This window comes from Lytechinus variegatus, chromosome 18 (genome assembly GCF_018143015.1).
Source record: "Lytechinus variegatus isolate NC3 chromosome 18, Lvar_3.0, whole genome shotgun sequence".
Taxonomy (NCBI): domain Eukaryota; kingdom Metazoa; phylum Echinodermata; class Echinoidea; order Temnopleuroida; family Toxopneustidae; genus Lytechinus; species Lytechinus variegatus.
The window spans coordinates 4,692,980-4,711,714 of record NC_054757.1 but is presented as its reverse complement, the minus strand read 5'-3'; the positions used below and the strand labels follow the sequence as shown (position 1 = coordinate 4,711,714).

The 18,735-nt window shown below is 37.0% G+C and overlaps 1 protein-coding gene across 1 annotated transcript in view; it reads right to left on the bottom strand.

Moving 5' to 3' along the window:
- Positions 1-1,574: 1,574 nt before the first annotated feature.
- Positions 1,575-18,735, bottom strand: part of LOC121431753 (piwi-like protein 1) — a 31,118-nt gene continuing 13,957 nt past the window's right edge. The window contains exons 6-20 of the mRNA XM_041629448.1: positions 18,088-18,168; positions 16,365-16,478; positions 14,794-14,985; positions 14,249-14,342; positions 12,601-12,693; positions 11,417-11,557; positions 10,369-10,482; positions 8,711-8,899; positions 7,400-7,495; positions 6,173-6,289; positions 5,498-5,586; positions 4,869-4,974; positions 3,957-4,148; positions 3,267-3,439; positions 1,575-1,799 (exon numbers count right to left, since the gene is read on the bottom strand). Coding sequence (XP_041485382.1) covers positions 1,643-1,799; positions 3,267-3,439; positions 3,957-4,148; positions 4,869-4,974; positions 5,498-5,586; positions 6,173-6,289; positions 7,400-7,495; positions 8,711-8,899; positions 10,369-10,482; positions 11,417-11,557; positions 12,601-12,693; positions 14,249-14,342; positions 14,794-14,985; positions 16,365-16,478; positions 18,088-18,168 — 1,948 coding nt within the window. The 3' untranslated portion in view covers positions 1,575-1,642. The remainder of the gene's footprint in view (positions 1,800-3,266; positions 3,440-3,956; positions 4,149-4,868; positions 4,975-5,497; positions 5,587-6,172; positions 6,290-7,399; positions 7,496-8,710; positions 8,900-10,368; positions 10,483-11,416; positions 11,558-12,600; positions 12,694-14,248; positions 14,343-14,793; positions 14,986-16,364; positions 16,479-18,087; positions 18,169-18,735) is intronic.

Genomic DNA, 18,735 nt, shown 5'->3' with positions numbered 1-18,735 from the left:
GACCAATACAATTTCAGAGTTGTATGTATGATGGTAATTCTACAAATACCCCCCAAATGGCCAAAATTCATTGACCTTAAATGACCTTTAACCTTGGTCATGTGACCTGAAACTTGCACAGGATGTTCAGTGATACTTGATTACTCTTATGTCCAAGTTTTATGAATCAGATCCATAAACTTTCAAAGTTATCATGGTAATTCAACAAATAGCCCCAACTTGGCCAAAGTTCATTGACCCTAAATGACCTTTGACCTTGGTAATGTGACCTGAAACTCAAGCAGGATGTTAAGTAATACTTGATTAACCTTTTGGCCAAGTTTCATGAACTAGGTCCATATTCTTTTTAAGTTATGATGACATTTCAAAAACTTAATCTTAGGTTAAGATTTCGATATTGACTCCCCAACATGGTCTAAAGTTCATTGACCCTAAATGGCCTTTGACCTTGGTCATGTTCAGTAATACTTGATTAACCTTATGTCCAAGTTTCATGAACTAGGTCCATATACTTTCTAAGTTATGTTGTCATTTCAAAAATTTAACCTTCGGTTAAGATTTGATGTTGACGCCGCCGCTACCAGCACCTAGTCTCACTCTGCTCTGTAGGTGAGACAAGAATCCTTTTTCACTCCAATAAACATGTATGACATGATTTGCGGTTCATTTCTGCACAGTTTTTTTAGCTATTTGAGACAATGTTCTCTGCAATCTTTAAACTTTCTCTGAATTTTCGAAATTTGTGATTTCTTCCTTTGCTCTCTTGTTACTTTCAAAATATCATCAGTTTATTTTGCTTACTAAAGTCACATTTCATCCAGGTTTGTGATGCAACATTCACAACATTCCAAAATTACTGCAGTGGAATTCATACATCACTTTTTCAAGGCAATGTGTTTCTTTATGGCAACATTTCTGATTCTTCCGAAAAAGTTACATTGATACATCAAACATGTTTCACATTAATCTGACATGGCAAGTCTAACTATACCTACAAGTACACCCAATGCAGCATACAGTGACTGTTTTCTCACTTTTATTATTACACCTTGTAGAATTAAACAAATGGAAGAATTGAAAAGGGATCAATCCTGTTTTTCCAAATGTGATGAGTGGAGATGACAGAAGTTAGCGTGGAAAGTAATCATTTTCCTTTGTAAAAAAAGAGCCTTTCATCCTCGAGCTAAGCCTAAAATAGAATTTGCTAACTGATTGTTGAATTGAATTTGACCATAAACCCAAACCTGATCATAAATAACCCAAAACGGAACATACAAACTAGTAGATGTGAATAAAATCAACATTTCGGAACCTATATATCTCGTACCATTCTCCATGCACAACCTCTCTCTCTCTCATTCTCTGTCACTGTCTGTGTCTCTCTCGCTCCGGTCTCATTCACTCTCTCTCTCTCTCCAATTTACAGCACATCTTACACTTTAAAAACATAATAATTTAAAAGCAATGCTTGTTAAAACACTCTCTACACTAAGTCTTTGGCACCTGGAATGGAAGAGTCACTTCTAAATCTCCTTTTCTCATCACAACAAAGAGTCCATTTGTTCTTCCGACAGCGATTAAATCCATGCAAACGGAGTCGAACGATGTCATGACAAACACAGGGTCGGCGTTGGCCCCAGTTTCACAGGAAGAAGAGCTTGTCGCACAGGTCTACCGACGGCTCGTTGTGTAGGTTTTGTCCAACCAAGTAGGCAAGCTTGTGGGCATACTGACAGGGTGCTGGGACGCGCACTGTTCCAGGCCAGTTGTAGTAGAGGTGAGTCAGCTTGTACGCCAGCCTGTCATAAATCATACAATTTATTATTAATTACTATTAATTGATAATAATAATATGCAACATTTATATAGCGTTTAATACAAATGTTTCTAAGCGCTGTATACTATTACCCCGGCTTTAGCATGGCTACCCATTCAAGGAATTCCTTCCTACCGGGTACCCATTTACTACACCTGGGTTGAGATTGGCAAATGTAGATAAACGCCTTGTCAAGTGGTGCGAGTGCTGCGGTGGGATTTGAACCCTGGACCTTGTGGTTCAAAATCCAAAGACTTATCCACAGAGCCACATCCCTCTATTCAAGTTTTCTTTATAAAACGCAGGGTAGTCCCATTCAAGCCAGGGGACTGATTTACAAGGGAGCCCTGCTATCAATCACAATTTGAACATTATACAATAACAATAATAACATACATAATTAAAATACACAATACAACGGGGGGAAAGACCTATACGTAATGACAAAAACAGTAGAAAAATTAATTAGCTTGCTTGGAATTTAAGGATGTTTCACTTAAAGATAGGAAGAGAAGCAGAGCACTTATAATTCAATTCAAGTCCATGCAAAATGATAAAATTATTCATTTATTGAATGGCAAGAATAGGTAGAAAGCTAAATTAAACAAAGTGAGAAAAAATGAACAAAAGATAGTAAATTGATAACATTTTGGCTGTGATGAAGTATAAAACAAGCAGATTAAACAGAGAAATTCGAATCCATGTTGAAAACCTTCTTTTTTGTTAAATAGCCTTTCCCTTCGCATGTGAAGCCCCTCATCTGTCTACAGTCTACTGTGAACTATACAATTACTTTAGTTTTTTGCTGAAATTCCTTCTTTTTTTTCCTTAAGTGCTTACAGACATGTTTTGTGATAAGCGCTATAAAATTAATGTTAATTATTATTAATATTATGATGGTGGAGAAGAGTACTTCAAGCACTTCAAATGCAAAGATGATGGGTTAGATCTTCACAAGATACTACTTCCTTTTGACAATACAATTATCTTTTCTTTCTACTCCATACCCGGTAGTAGGAGTAAAGTAGAAGACTGAAGGTGTTTCACACAAGTCAAACAAATAATCAAAAATATAGAAACTGTTAGATAATAGGGATAGGTAGCAAAGAAGTGTAAAGAGAAGTGAAAAAATAAGTGTTTGATTCCAACTCCAAAAATAAAACGCAATATGATCTTGAGTCAATCATATGTCTTTCCTTGTGTTTGATTTTTTTTCAGTTTCATTTACATTCAAACACAAAATAACAAGACATATAGAATGACATTTTTACGTCAAACAAGCATGAGAACAAATGGCAATTCATCCTTGCCACACACCAGGGCTCTCATTACACAAAGCATGTAACAACTGCAAATTTACGAACAGTTAAAGTAAACAAAGTCTTCATGATACAGAGACCTGCAATTTGCTCTCAAAAAAATGGGATAGGGTAGCCCGATGTGACATTACCTCTGCATGTGATCTGCCTTGAGTTTGGTGCCATCGTGGACGACGACGTAGTGCGTCGGTGTGACCGTGCCCTGGCGCACGTGCTGGGAGACGAGGAAGAAGTCGTACCACTTCTGACGCGTGATGGTGTGATCCACGACCATGCCCGGGAACGGGTTATCGTAGCCGCCATTCTGAAATCAAACATCATAACATTCAGTAATCAGATGAGTAATCAAATGAGGGACGATAGCACATCTGGGGACCATTTCATGAAAGTTGGCGGCACTGACAGGTTGACATTATCTGACAGTTATTCCATAGTAACTTTAAAAAAAATACTGACAGAGCAAAGCACCTGTCTTAATGTTTAATCTATTGCATGTTCATTACTTCATAGTTCAGAAGCTTCCAGCTATGGCCAACAAGAGTAAAAGAATTTACAAACAAGCTCAAAAACATATAGAAGGATATCAGGTAGGAAATCAATGGGAACAAGTGATTGATAAAACAGGTTTATCCATGATTTTCAAGATGATATATTTGCTTCCTAATAGAAAATATTACAGTGTTGACTTACAATTTATGTTAATTTCTGGTAAATTTCGAAGCCAACAGCTACGGCCAACATGCTCCAAAGTATTGAAGGAAATAAAAAAGGATATCTTTAAGATGGGTACCCTTACTTTTAAAGATGAAACTCTTGCTTACCGATAGAGAGAATATCCTTGTGTTGATTCTCTTCTGGACGACGACGATAGCTAGCTGAGGCTTGTAAGATTCACCGAACATGCTGAAGCATTGGGAGAGCTGCTCCTGTTCGTAGGTTGCTACCACGTTCAACTGACCGTCTCCTACGCCGTCTCGGAAGATAACAATTTTCTCAGGCAATGAGTGGTTGATCTATTTTTTGAGGAAGTAATGTGGTTTGAACATGACTGCATATTTCATATTACTCATCTAAACTAGTGCTAAAATGACCTTCAACCTCATGATCCCCAAATCTCATCAGATCATTGTCATTCCTCTATGCACACATGAATTATCTTTGAAGGTGAATGCTCATGAAAACAGTTCTTTGGTTATCATCAGAAAGAGATACTTATAGGTAAATAATGACCTCTCTGACTTTTGACCTCATGGCCCCCAAATCTCACCAAATCAATGTCAGTCTCATGAGCATAAAAAAAGCAAAGTTTAAAATTGAATTCTTTTTTAGGAGGGGGGTATCAAGAGAACAAAAACCTTTAAGGTTTATAACATCTGTGACTTCTGAACTTTGACCTCGTGACCCCCCAAAATAATTATATCACTGTCACTTCTACATTCACACACGATCCGATTTTGAAGATAACCCTTCAAACAGTTCTTTGGTCATCGCGAGAATGAAAGTGGGATGGACAGAAAACCCCAAATTAAGATGCCTCCAGCAAACCACCTACAGAAGGTAGAGACATGAAAATCATACGCAACTTGATTTTAAACCAATCAAAAACAGGTATCATCTGGGTATTGCGATCATTTTTTTTTTCTTTTGTGTAATTCCAAACGCAACTCTTTCTGCAACAAGGCCATGAAATACTATTTCAAGAGACAAGGAGTTTGAGCAAAGGTTGCACTTACGTCATGGAACTTCTTGAGTGCCGACGTGAAGCAGAGTTTGAGACCGGCAATCAATTCCTGATGAGGAGACTGGAAACACACCCTTGAAAACCAATGGGTTAGGTCACTGGAATAATGAAGTGCAAGATAAGAGAAAAAATAATAAGGATGGTTATTTATGTAGCACAGTGTCGGTCTAGAAATGTTCTATTTTAGAGTGCAAGAAAAAGGAAAGAATGGTGTATATTTCTGATGTGCAGTTCAACTGTGACCATGGTCTAATTTTGTGCTAAAATTATGAGAAGCCAAAATTTGTTTATTATTGTGTTCTTTCTTCATGTTTTTACAGTGAGGAAAACTATTTTAAGAAATTATTCCTAGACAATTTTGAATGAAATGGGGACCACATGTGCGGACAAACTGAACCGCTTCTGTTAGATATTAGTGGTACAATTAGTTATCCATGGAGTTGACATGACAGGCCCATATGTTTAGATGAACAGTGTCGTACCAAGAACTACCTGTTAGGGTGATTTTTCTTCTTCGAATAATTTATGAGAGAAGGATGAATGTTGCCAATTTGAAATGGAAAAGCTAATTTATATAGACCTTAAAGAATCTCCATAATTCTATGGACTAGGAAGACTTACTGGTTCATGCTGGCTACGAATGCTCCGATAGACTTCTTGCCTCTGGTGGGATCGTGATACACATCAATACCAATCACCATCAGGCTTTTCTGTATAATGAAACAAATAAAAAAAGGAAAAAATATTAATGATAATCGAAAGTTTCCAGAAAGATGGTACTAAATATCATGAGTTATAAACTTGTTTGTGACGTAAGAAAGAATGCCTCCTATGAAGTGTAGCATTTAAATTCAATACAATACAATACAATTCAATTCAATCCAATTCAATTCAATCATGGTCTATTGCCCCCCAAAATGATTGGCAGTCAGAGACTGAATTGTACAATTGCGGGCGCGTCGTGGTCTAGTGGTTCTGACTCTGGCGTGTTTTCCTTCAGCAAGAAATTTATCTGCAATATGCTGCACTCAACTCAGGGGAGGTGAATGGGTACTCGGCAGGATTAATTCCTTGCATGCACTGAGCGCCGAGCTAAAGCCGGGGTAATAATAGCAGCGCTTTGTATCCTCAGGCAAAAGGCGCTTTATAAATACCGCTATTACATGATTACACATTGCCAGTAAACTATGATATAAGAAGAATTAAAGATGATTTAATATTCACAATATTGAATAATACAGATGCATTTGAATTATTAATGGCCTCCATGAAGTGTATTATTGGTAGACTACCCACCATTGGAATCTCAAGAGCCCAGAGCTCTCCGCCCAGTTTGCAGTTGATTTGTAGAGCAATCTTCTGAGTGACGCTTCGTATCTTCTGCTTCTGTGAGATCGTCCTCGCGTTGATCACCTAAAAGTCCAAGAATAGTCAAATACGTGTATAGCTTAATCGTTTCAGTATTAAAGCAAAAATCTAATGGAGTAGCAGGATACAATGTTTTCATGAGGAAGTCTTCAATATTCTTAAACTTATCTGTTTTCAATCATTATTCATACATACAAACACCATGGTTTTCAGTTTGTTGAAGTTTGTTCAAAATAATATTTAGATCGGTACTTCAACCAGCATTCGTGATATCCTTCCCAACCACTCTTTCATCCTTTCCAACCACTCTTTAATTCTCTTCACTGGTTTCCTTTTAAACAAAGAATTACGTTCAAATTTCTCTTGATTGTCTACAAAACACTGAATAAACAGGCTCCACAGTATTAAAATAAACTGCTTGAATCTGTACACACCAACTAGAGCACTTAGGTCGGCGAGGACAGTGATCACCTTCGCCTCACATATTCATTACCTCGCACACAAGCCGGTGACAGAACTTTTACGGTGTCGGCTTGAAAGTTTAAGAATTGAGTAACAATTTTTAAAAATACAAAAATTCATAATATATTTTCTGATCTTTCAATGATTATTCAGTGGAATTGGCTTACCAAAAATATCAATAACTTTAGTCTGCCATTTTTTTTTTAAATCCTGATTTTGGAGGTGCCATTAATTCACGGCCACAGATTATTTTCAAAAAAATACAGTAAATGGTGAAGGTATCTATTATTGTTACTGTGAATGCTATTTAAGCTGATAAATTAAACATCTAACAGGCCATGTGACACATTAGGCTACCCATAGTGACATGACAGATTTCAACCATACAGGCCAGGAAAAATAATACTGATTACCATGAAATTTCAATAAACATGATGCAAATTTCCTTCTATTCTTTGAAACATTCATACCAAAATATGAAATGCTGAAGCATGCTTCCTCGCATTCCTGTTTATAAATAAAGTTCAAATAAATTATATTTTCAAAACCAAATTTCAACAATATGTTTTGATTGTTTGATAAACAGGTTTATGTATCAAAGACTATCCTAATGTGCATAGGTCTATGGCAGGAGATTTGCATTTTTTTCGGTGCCCCTTTAAAAATACAATACAATGCAGTGCTGTTGCCTACCTGAGAGGGAATAGGTGCCTCTATGCAGCACAGTTTCTTGAAAGCACTGTAACGATCATCTCGGGAAGTTGGGAAGATAGCGATCACTAGTTGAAGCTGAAAAGATACATTTAAAGGGCAAATCACAAAGTTATTAGCTATACCACACCAAGCATCTTCGAAATGGGTGTGTTTTCTTTTATCCTGATCATCCTCTTTCTCTTTTATTTTGCCCCTCACCATCCTTATTGTCACCATCATCACTAAATTCACTATACTAATAATAATCATTATCATTGTCAACCCTTTACATAATCACTGCCATCATCAGTACTACCATTGTCTTAAACACCACCACCACCAGCGCCGCCAACATCCTCACCATCATATCATCATCATCATTATCATCATCATCATCACCATCACCCTCATCATCATCATCATCACCACCACCACCATAACCATCACCACCACCACCACCATCATCATCATCAGCTCTCATCACCAAAACTGCCGCCATCATCATCACCACCGCTACCTCCACCTGATCAGCATCATCACCACCATAAAAATTATCTAACCTGTGGGTTGATTGATTTCTTGACCATGCTAGTGTAGCTCTGCGTCCTATCATCCTGTAGCTCTACCATGGAGGGATGGTCCACGTTAATACCCATCTAAGGCCCCACTTGCTTTGTCATCACAATCGTCATAATCATCATCATCAACATCAATATCACCATCATCATCAACAAGGTAGTCATCACCATCACCATCACCATCAACATCAATATCACCATCATCATCAACATCAATATCACCATCATCATCACCACCATCGTCATCATCAACCACATAGTCATCATCATCATCACAATCATCATCATCTTCATCATCATCATCATCACCACCATCATCGTCATCATCAACAACATAGTCATCATCATCACCATCATCATCATCATCATCACAATCATCATCATCATCATCTTCATCATCATCATCACCACCATCATCGTCATCATCAACAACATTGTCGTCATCATCATCATCATCATCATCATCATCATCATCATCATCATCATCATCATCTTCATCATCATCATCATCACCACCATCATCGTCATCATCAACAACATAGTCATCATCATCATCATCACCATCATCACCAACAATGTCGTCATCATCATTATCATCACCACTCTCACCATCATAATCAACATCAACATCACCATCATCATCAACATCATCACCACCACCATTAAAGTACCATCTTTATCTTCTTTCTCCTCGACATCATCACCACCATCACAAAAATCTAAGCCAGCTAACCTGAGGGTTGATTGATTTCTTGACCATGCTGGTGTAGCTCTGCGTCCTATCATCCTGTAGCTCTACCATGGAGGGATGGTCAACGTTAATACCCATCTGAGGCCCCACTTGCTTCATCATCTGTATGAACTCGGCTGCCTTCGATGCATCGCGTCTTGTGAAGACGACCAACCAGTTTTTGAGCGGAACCTGGAGAATAAATCATGCCAAGTTGAATATCAGACCAAAGAGAGGTGCACGACATTGCATAGTTGGGTGTTTAATTATCACCTGGGGCCCGCTGCTCAAAGTGCATTGATCTAATGCACCTGTAGCTCAGCCAAGGCTTTCGGAATGTAGTACCATCGAAAGGAACTTGATCTTTAACCAATAAAATGAGCATATTAGACACTTGCGCTTGAATTTTTGTTGCATACATAAAGGCAACTCTTTCCACAATTGGCCCTAGCTATATTATCCAGAGAAAGCAATATATAATCACAAATAATAATCACTAATCATAACATACTATTAGGGTCACATGATATTGCATATACAGGGATTTTAATTTTCGATCGCTTCTTCGGATCAGGGGAACGTTTCATCAACATTTTTTGTCCGACAAGTTGCTAGATCTGATCACTTTTCCTAATTTTGATTTGCTGAACGCTGTTAGCATGGAACTGTAGAATAAAATGGGACTTGTCGGACAAAACTTCTGCCAAGTCCTTTCATGAAACCCTCCTAGACTAAACAATGTGGAGAAGAGGAAAAATATTGATTAGAAACAAAAATTTGATGACCCTATCTCTGTGACCTTAATGGGAGGGATTGGATAATGGGGATATTTGTGTTTTATTTTTCTTTCAATAAGGGATTTTTTAGGGCAACAAGGCCTTGGGCACCCAAGGAAATTGCCTTGTCACCTTGGGGTAATGCGAACCCCCATTATGTGTTGATATGCATCTTCTCATAGCAGGGTTCCCAGGATTTTAAGAAAACAAAATTTCCTGATTTTCCACTGAATTTTCCCTGATGAATCTCAAAATTCCATGATGATTATTTCAATTCATTTCCAGTTTCATATATCTGGGGTTTTTTAGTATGTTGTTGCAGTAAACTATCCATTGAATAAAGAATGTTTTTGTTTTGATATGCAACAAGCGATAAGAGTGTCCGACTAATTTTGATTTTGGGCCAATCAAAATTCACTGACTCTTCCTTACTTGATGTATTTTTCTCAAACTCCCTGGCCCGTATTCTGAACTCGGGTGTGAATCAAATCCTGGTTTAAAGTTATGATTTAACTATGGAGAGCCAATTGGGGCACAAACTCACAACAGTACACATCCAATTTATTAACTCATACTTTGACACCTAAATTGTACATTATTGTCTGGGAATGATAAATGAGGTATTTTGAAGTATCTTTCTTTATTGTGAAAGCAAAATAGTAAAGATAAGAAATATAAAATAGCAGTAGAATTTTCTATTTCTGGCTCCCCATGATATTAGCACAGAGTTAGACCATGGTCTAAGTTAAACCTGAATTCAGAATACAGGCCCCTAACTTCTCCCTCACTGGAAAAAAATATATTCCTCTCTCCCCCCCCCTGATTTTCCTGATGGGCTTGGAACCCAGTATAGGAATTAAATCAAAATAAAAAAAGACATCTTACCCCAGTGATGACGTGTTGCCTGGTGACTTCACGCCCCCAGTCAGCTTCTTTGGATGCCGTGAATGAAGTACGGCCAAGCACGATCTTCTCTAGCGGTAACTGACGAGCCGTTAACTGAAATATAATTTATTTTTTTAAAGCATTACTAATGGACTTAATTTCTTCCGATGAATGTTCTAAACATCTAACAATAATAGTAAATATTATTGGCACACTGTTTCATAAAAAATTGTGGCCAGAATAATTGTCATTTTCTCCACATTTGCTGGGGTTCCTCAAGGATGTTTGTTTGGAGTTGTCATTTGAGCTTTACCTTTCTGGAATACAGAATAAAAATATAGAAAGCCTGTATCACTCTACACAATATGTATGAAATTTTAAATATATTCATTTGATTTATTTATATCAATCAATACTAAAAAAATGCAGCATGTGTTTGATTTTGAAGTTACAATTAAATATAACTCTTTCTGCAATCAGAATGACAAATTCATCAAAAAATCCTGCAAAAAATATCAATCAAACATGGAAACAGAGTGCAAAAGTTCTTGAAAAACAGATTTAAAAAAAATCCGAAGTATAAACCATAAACAGAACACAGTGCGCCGAGAAACACCTGTAGTAAGCACCTTATAAATGGTAAATGTTATTAGTATTTTTTTATTAATTGGGAAGTCTTTCCATAATATTTTTGTATTAAAGTAATGCATGACTTCATGTGTAACCGGTGTCCCTATCATTGTGCTAAATGGTATATCCGTATGTAAAGGTCATGCATTTAGTCATGCACAACTCTATGAGCAGCTTTACAATACATAGGCCAGGGGAATGTTTCACAAAGATTTAAGCATGACTTCAGTCGCACTTAAATGCCGGTGCGCACATGATATGCAACGCGCAATCTTATTGATCAATACGCAGTAGTGCATGTCCTCTTGGCATGTGGTCATGCCTTTTAGACTGTGCGCAAATAGACATTTAAGTTTCGACTCTTAGGTCATTCTTAAATCTTTGTGAAACACCCCCCTGCTCAACGTCATCTCTTTACCTGAAGGAGGTCTTTTTGCAGCTCAAGACCCCATCCCTGGAGCTCAGCCAAGGCTTTCGGATTGGAGTACACGTTCTGGATGAACTTACGCATGGCAGCATGTCGTTGATTGGGTGTGACTCTTGTATGCGTGGCTAGATCCTAGCAGTTTTGGGAAGGAATGATCCAAAATCAGTGGATAATTATTTGTATCGACTGCCCAGGGTTTCCAGTCTCACGTATCCTTACATTCCAGCTACATGTCACTACTGCTGCTACTACTACTACTACTACTTCTTCTACTACTGCTACTACTGCTGCTACTGCTGCTACTAACACTGCTACTGCTACTACTACTGCTACTGCTGCTACTACTACTACTACTACTACTACTACTACTACTACTACTACTACATGTACTACTACTACTACTACTACTACTACTACTACTACTACTACTGCTACTGCTACTGCTACTGCTACTACTACTACTACTACTACTACTACTACTACTACTACTACTACTACTACTACTACTACTACTACTACTACTACTACTACTACAACTACTACTACTACTACTACTACTACAACTACTACTACTACAACTAATACTACTACTACTACTGCTAATACTACTACCACTAATAATAATAATAACAATATCACTAATAATCATTATCATTATTATTATATTTTAGCAATCAATTTATTATTCACAAACCAAGAAGATCCTCTATGTGCTTATTAGGTGTGCATACAGTAAATATCATATCATGAACTCGATTAATACAAAATACCTTGAAACCAATTTCAATCAATTACATCAACACATATTACAAAATAATGAAATAAAACAGATCATATTCATCTGGTTGATGCAACATACATGTATCATCATTTCGAAAATAGGTGGGTCTTAAGAATGGATTTAATGGTGGAAAATGACGATATAGTTCTAATCTCTAAAGGTATTCAGGAATTATAGTGTATAGGACAGATATCAGCAAACACTGACAATTAACAAAAAAAGGAAAAAAAGGATATTGCATGTCTTGTCAGCGCTAAAAACTTACATGAAAGTGTCTCGATGTTGGAGAATTGTCTTTACCCTACTCTATCCATATTTAGTACACTGATGTTTAACGAACTACAGCTTTGTGAATATTATTCTGTGAATTAACTTATGAATTTGAGATGAATACCTTCATGATTCTGAAGTCGGCTCTCATGTCGTCAGTGAGTCCCGTACGACTGCACAACTCGGGAACCAATCTGATTTCTTCCTCCTGTGGGGTCTGTTACAATACAATATACAGATATACAGATGGTGACTAATGGGGTGTGTAATATAAACATTCTTTGGACCGCCAGATTTATATTTTCCCGAGGGGTTATATTTTCCCGAAGCGCGCAGCGCTGAGGGAAAATATGATCACGAGGGAAAATATTAATCTTTAAGGCGTTCCAAAGATTTTTTTACACATCCCATCAGTCAATATCTGTTATTATTAGATAGCCTTTAATGATGTAGATAAAAATGGCATAACGATGCGTGCAGCCTGTTGTTTACGATAGTCACAGTGATTAAACTGGTATAGATCTAGATGTAACTTTAGTCTACTATTACTCTAATGCAGTGAATGGCCCTTTTCTAATCAAATCAAGTTTGTTTTAGGCCTAGCCCTAGATCTAAGTTAGATTCCAGTTCAGATACTTTAGTCTCACATATTTTATTTCCGTTTACTTGGTAACATCTAATCCACAAGAGGGCGCCATACACGTAGAAAATATATTCACGGACCGGTTGGTCAATATATTCATCGAAGGTGGACCGGCTGGGAAAATACACGGATTTCGATCATATCACGTGACGCGCAATTGACCAATCGCGCTTGGCTATCTGTCTTGGCTATCTAATATTGGTAAATATAACATCCTTGAAAGGGATCTGGGGCCCGTTTCACAAAAAGCTGCAACTATTGTAACCTTGCTTGTCATTGGCTACTGAAGTCCTGTTACCATAATAGGAAAGTTACAAGTTCAGTTGTAAGTGCTTAATGAAAACGGGTCCTTGGAAACTTGATTTTATGCTTGTTTTGCTTTTGCTGATTTCTCAGCAATTACATAATTTCTTCCAGAATCCTTTGCCTTATATTTTTATCAATACAGTCACTTGGATGGTCATTTTATTGAAATCTGTACGAACTCATTTTGAAATTGTTACGACATATGGCATTTATCTTTAATTGCCAATTTGAGTGATGAAAGCTTACAGATTCAGGCATTACACAATGTTGGGTCCTGTTTATGCAATCAATATTTTCAATCGATTTTTATTTTTGTGCATGCTTTTTGCCACAGATTTATAGAAATGCGATTGATCATATCTCTTGTGTTACACTAGCCTGCAAAATAAAAAGAAATTAGCTTTCTAAAGGAGTTTAAATGTAAAGTATGATGTATGTATTACAGGTATCATATGCTAGGCAGGGTGCTACATAACTTTTCAGAAGCACTTGCCCAGTCAGCAAGTAAATTTTCAAATAGTTGGAATATACTTGCCCGAAAAAAGTCCTTGAAAAAAGTTTAACCTCTTCAAAAGAAAGATTTGTGGTTTTATAAACCATTGACCTTTCTCTCTCTGAACTGATCTACCTGCCATAACCAAAATTAGGGTCGATATGATATATCAACCCTAATTTTTGTCATTCTACTGTTTGCCCAATTCGGGCAAGTATTTTTGGTCTTTACTTCAAAACGATTGCCCGACTGTAACTTTAACTTGCCCCGGGCAATTGGGCAAGTGCTTATGTAGCACCCTGTGCTAGGTATGATGTATGTATAACTTACCCCTGATCTGGCCTGACCGCGGGGAGGCTTCTTCTTGATTCTGCTGATGAGTAAGGGTTGACCCAGGTCAGTGATGTCAAGATTGTAGTTCTTCCTAAATATGAGAATGCACAAAAATATAAATAAGAAATAAAAAAAAATGTTGAGTTAATGATTTATCTACATCCATGTTTATTTAAGAATAGAATTTTAGATAGGAATAATTGTTCTTCTGGGGATTTATTCATAAATTTTCTAATTTCTACACAATCATGATAGGTACTTTGTATTAGTAGTTTGATGTGGAAGTACAAGACGCTGCGTAAGATAGGAATTGCAAGCAATATCGTTATGAAATTTGGTCAGGAAAGATATTAAAGCAAGATACAAAAGAAAGATTTCTCAGGCAATGTGGTTCTTGCTACCTTTCGGCATATTGCATGAAATTTATGGGGTGTCCAATTCCCCCCCACTCCCCAACCCCCCCAAGTACAGTAAAGATTTACAATCTACATTGGCTATGGAATGAAATGTAGAATAAAGTAGATTTGAAGGAAGGAACTTACTTGTAATAATATACAAATGAGATCTCTTCGCCGTGTGACGTGAACGTGGTTTGGGGGTTGGAATTCCAGTCGATGTCATCGACGCGATACGTCTTGTTGTTGTAGCGAGTGAGAGCCACACTCCCGATGATCTGTCTCGTGCACTCGTCTCGAAACCTATTTTTATCTGGAACACGTGAGTAGATAGCTTGCCTGGAAATAAAAATATAATCATACGTTTATCTTCATGCCACTTAACTCTTAACATGCCACGCACACTACTAAGCCAATGCCACAGTGCTAATCCGATGCTAATCCCCTGTGCCAGCCACAAAACCCCCCTGTGCCACATTGATTTTGGGATCGCGAGTCGTATTCACTCCTTCCAATAGTCATGATTACAATTGCTTGTAACTCTCTAACGATTAGTTTATCCACAAAATATTGTGTAGTAAAGTCGTAGGAAATTTCATACCCCTTATAATGATGTCCTCATTATGTGGATTGGTTATTATCTTTACCGCTAAAATATGAGTTGTATCAAGTAGTTCCATTTTGTGGAGTGTTTTGTATGGATCAAAAACCTAGGTCTCTTCTCTCTCAGAGGCGGAGCCATATCTTGTAAAAAATGTAGAAATACTCGAAAAAGTCGAATGTAAACCGCGTGAGTAAGTTTATCTGTCAAAAAGCAGAGTTCACACTGCACACAATAGTGCTAATTACGGCGTGCATGCGATGCGCAATACAATGCAAAACGGCGTAACAATGATTGTTATTCCGAATGTGCGCAGTCATGCACGAAGCAGGCGAGGGTAGGAAACAATGCAAGCACAAAGCAATCAATAGTAGGCGTGCGAGCACGAGCGTGGCATGTTATAGTAGGATACGTAGCGTGCACGAAGCACTCAATGAGTTAATGCATGAAATATGAACATGTCAATTAACAAAGCTCGAGTTAAAACATGAAGAGGCTCATTTGCATTAGTAGGCAATGACAATTCTATTTCTACATACAACTTCATTAAAGGTAAAAGAAAGTAGGTGCAGCAAACGATTATTTCATGACAAAGTCTTTAGAATAAAGGCTAATGGTCACAATATTATCATTGATCTACATCTGGTACATTAATGTAAACTTATCTTTGTAAAACCATGAAATATTAGCTCAAAACCTGTAATTCTGATGATCACCATCACAAAATGACATTTGTGGGACAGTGAATTAATATTGCTTGAAAAAATACCCCACATTTGATGGACTTCTGTGCTTATTTTGCTCATTTCTCAACAATTAAACATTCTCTTCCAGAGCCACACATTTTTCAATCGTACATAAAAACACTTGGGTAGGTCATTTCAATAGACTCTGTCTGAACTCATTTTGAGATCGTTACCACAACACTGGTATTTATCTTTCAACAGTTTCCAGAGCCCTGCTACACAAAATTAAGTCTCAAGAACCATGTACAAAGAGATTGTTTATAAGGGCCCTGTAACATGAAAGATAAAATCAATTGTAAACAAAAAATCATAATTGACTGTAAATATCAACTGCATGTCTTTATGAAAGAGTCCCAAGGTGTCATACTTACATGGTGTCTAGTACTGTCTGATTGCAGAGGACCTTATGTGCTACATCAGCGTGTAACATAAGACCTCCTTCATACTGGCTAATAGCTGTGATGTACCCAGGCCATATCTCCAGTCTAATTACAATTAAAAGAAAGAAGTTGCAGCAAACAATTATTCAATCAGAAAGTCTTTAAAATCAAGCTTAACTGCCACTGCATTGTAAAATATCTAAATTTGGTACACTGAAATAAACTAATCTTTGTGAAATCATGAAATCTTAGTTGAAAACCAATAATTCTGATAACTAACGCAAAATGGCACATGTGGAATAGGGTATTAGTGTTGCTTGGAAAAATACCTGACATTTGGAATGCAATGGAATTCAATGCTTATTTTGCTAATTTCTCAGCAATTATACAAGCTTTTTCCTGAGCCATTTGGCACATATTTTAAACATTTGGGTGGTCATTTTTATTGGATTCGGTTCGAACTCACTTTGAGATCGATACCACAACTGGCATTTATCTTTAACAAAACAATACAAGGATTTGATTGTATAGCCTCCTTCATACACCAATCAGAGACGGCACATAGAACTGATCAAGTCAGAGAGTCACATAGAATGGCCCCTTTCTTTCCTCAAAGAAAAGGTGTTTTCTATGGCCAAAAATATGTTGAAAACGTCTGAATTTAGACTTTATTCTGAAAAGTGACATCCTGTTCAATCACTTCATTGATTTCAATTATGACAGGATGCTCATACATTTGTGATAAAAAAAGTGAACCCCACCACAAAATGCACTCCTTCATGCCGAGTATTGAATGTAGACAACACTACAATGTTCGGCGAGCCCGGAGAAATAAACTTGATTGAATATTTTATCACCTGACTTCACAATTAAACATCTAAAATATGGCGGAACTTGAACACTTTAAATATGTTCATTTTCTGGTGAGGTTCGCTTACTTTCGAGCACCACAGCATGCAGATAATAAGAACAGAATACAAGGGAGGTTAAAAGTATTACCAACATTAATTGACATCATAATGAATACTTTAAAAGAAAATATGAGGCACTTTCATAACAATGGAAAAAGGTGTATGCACATATAGATGCACAATGACTAGTTTCACAATGGATGGGATCCAAGTGCACAGGTCACCCAAATGCCCAGACATGAGACTTTATTCACAAACATAACAAGAAAAAGCTCAGCTCCATTTTGTGAACAAAGTAAAAGGGTGTAAATTGAAAATATGAAAAAAGACTTGCGGGATCCAGCCGTGGAATATCAAAATGACGATTAAGTTATCAAAATTTTCATTTCTTTCTGCTTTATATCTACATGTATTCTATTAAGTTAAGGTAAATTACTTGAAAGTGCATGTTACTATTCCAATTCAAATCTGGATTTTAAAAATGACTATGCCCTTACACTTGTGCAAAATACGAAATAAAAATGAGATTAACTCTTTCAATATTGCGATTTTATAAAATTAAAGGAAAATTATATCTTTATACTTTGTTATCGGATGCCTGATCAAAACAGAATATCTGTATACTTGTTTTGCTCCCTCTTTTCAAACATGGAATAGGCTGAAAGTTACAGGATATCATCCTTGTTTGTAACCCTCTAATATCCAATAACTAAAGTTTGAGTGCTCTGAGATTCTTTCCATACATACGAAATCCCAATCCATCTGTGAAAAGATAGAATACAACTCGTTTATGGTATACTCACTTATGCTGTGGTACTATTGCAGGTCGCGTCGGGTCAAAGTAATGGCGTCCGACTTGTTTCATCTCCAGTATTTTCATGACCCTGTATTTTAAAAAAAGAACACATGGAATAAAGAAATCATTGAATAAAGCACCTTGTCAAGAATTAATGCCCAGTCTTTCTTGTAGGAATCTCGCAAGCAGCCTTTTATTACAAATCATCAGCGTCACCAGAGACAAAACAATGGAGACTGCAGGAAATGAATAGGTGTATGTCCTCCTTACAGCAGGGCCCTGTCTTACAAAGAGTTGCGATTGATCCGATCAACCACAACTATGAAAAGCCTGCAACGTCAACATCTAAATCTGCATGTTTTTTCAAAGTATTTTCTAGATATGATGAATTTTTCTATAATCATTGTTTCCTTGAAAATTCAGTGCGCTTTTCTTGATTTACAAAGGACCTTGTGCAACTTTCCTGTAGTAGAAATTATGACATTGATGGATTTCCACATAGCTGAGGTTGATCGGATCAATCCTTAGTCTATGGAAAGCCATACAGGAAATTTGCACAATGTCTTCTTTATAACAAAGAGAAGCACAGCAAATTTTCCAGAAAACAATGAATGTACATCATAGTTTTTAACAAACATGCATAATAGATGTTGAT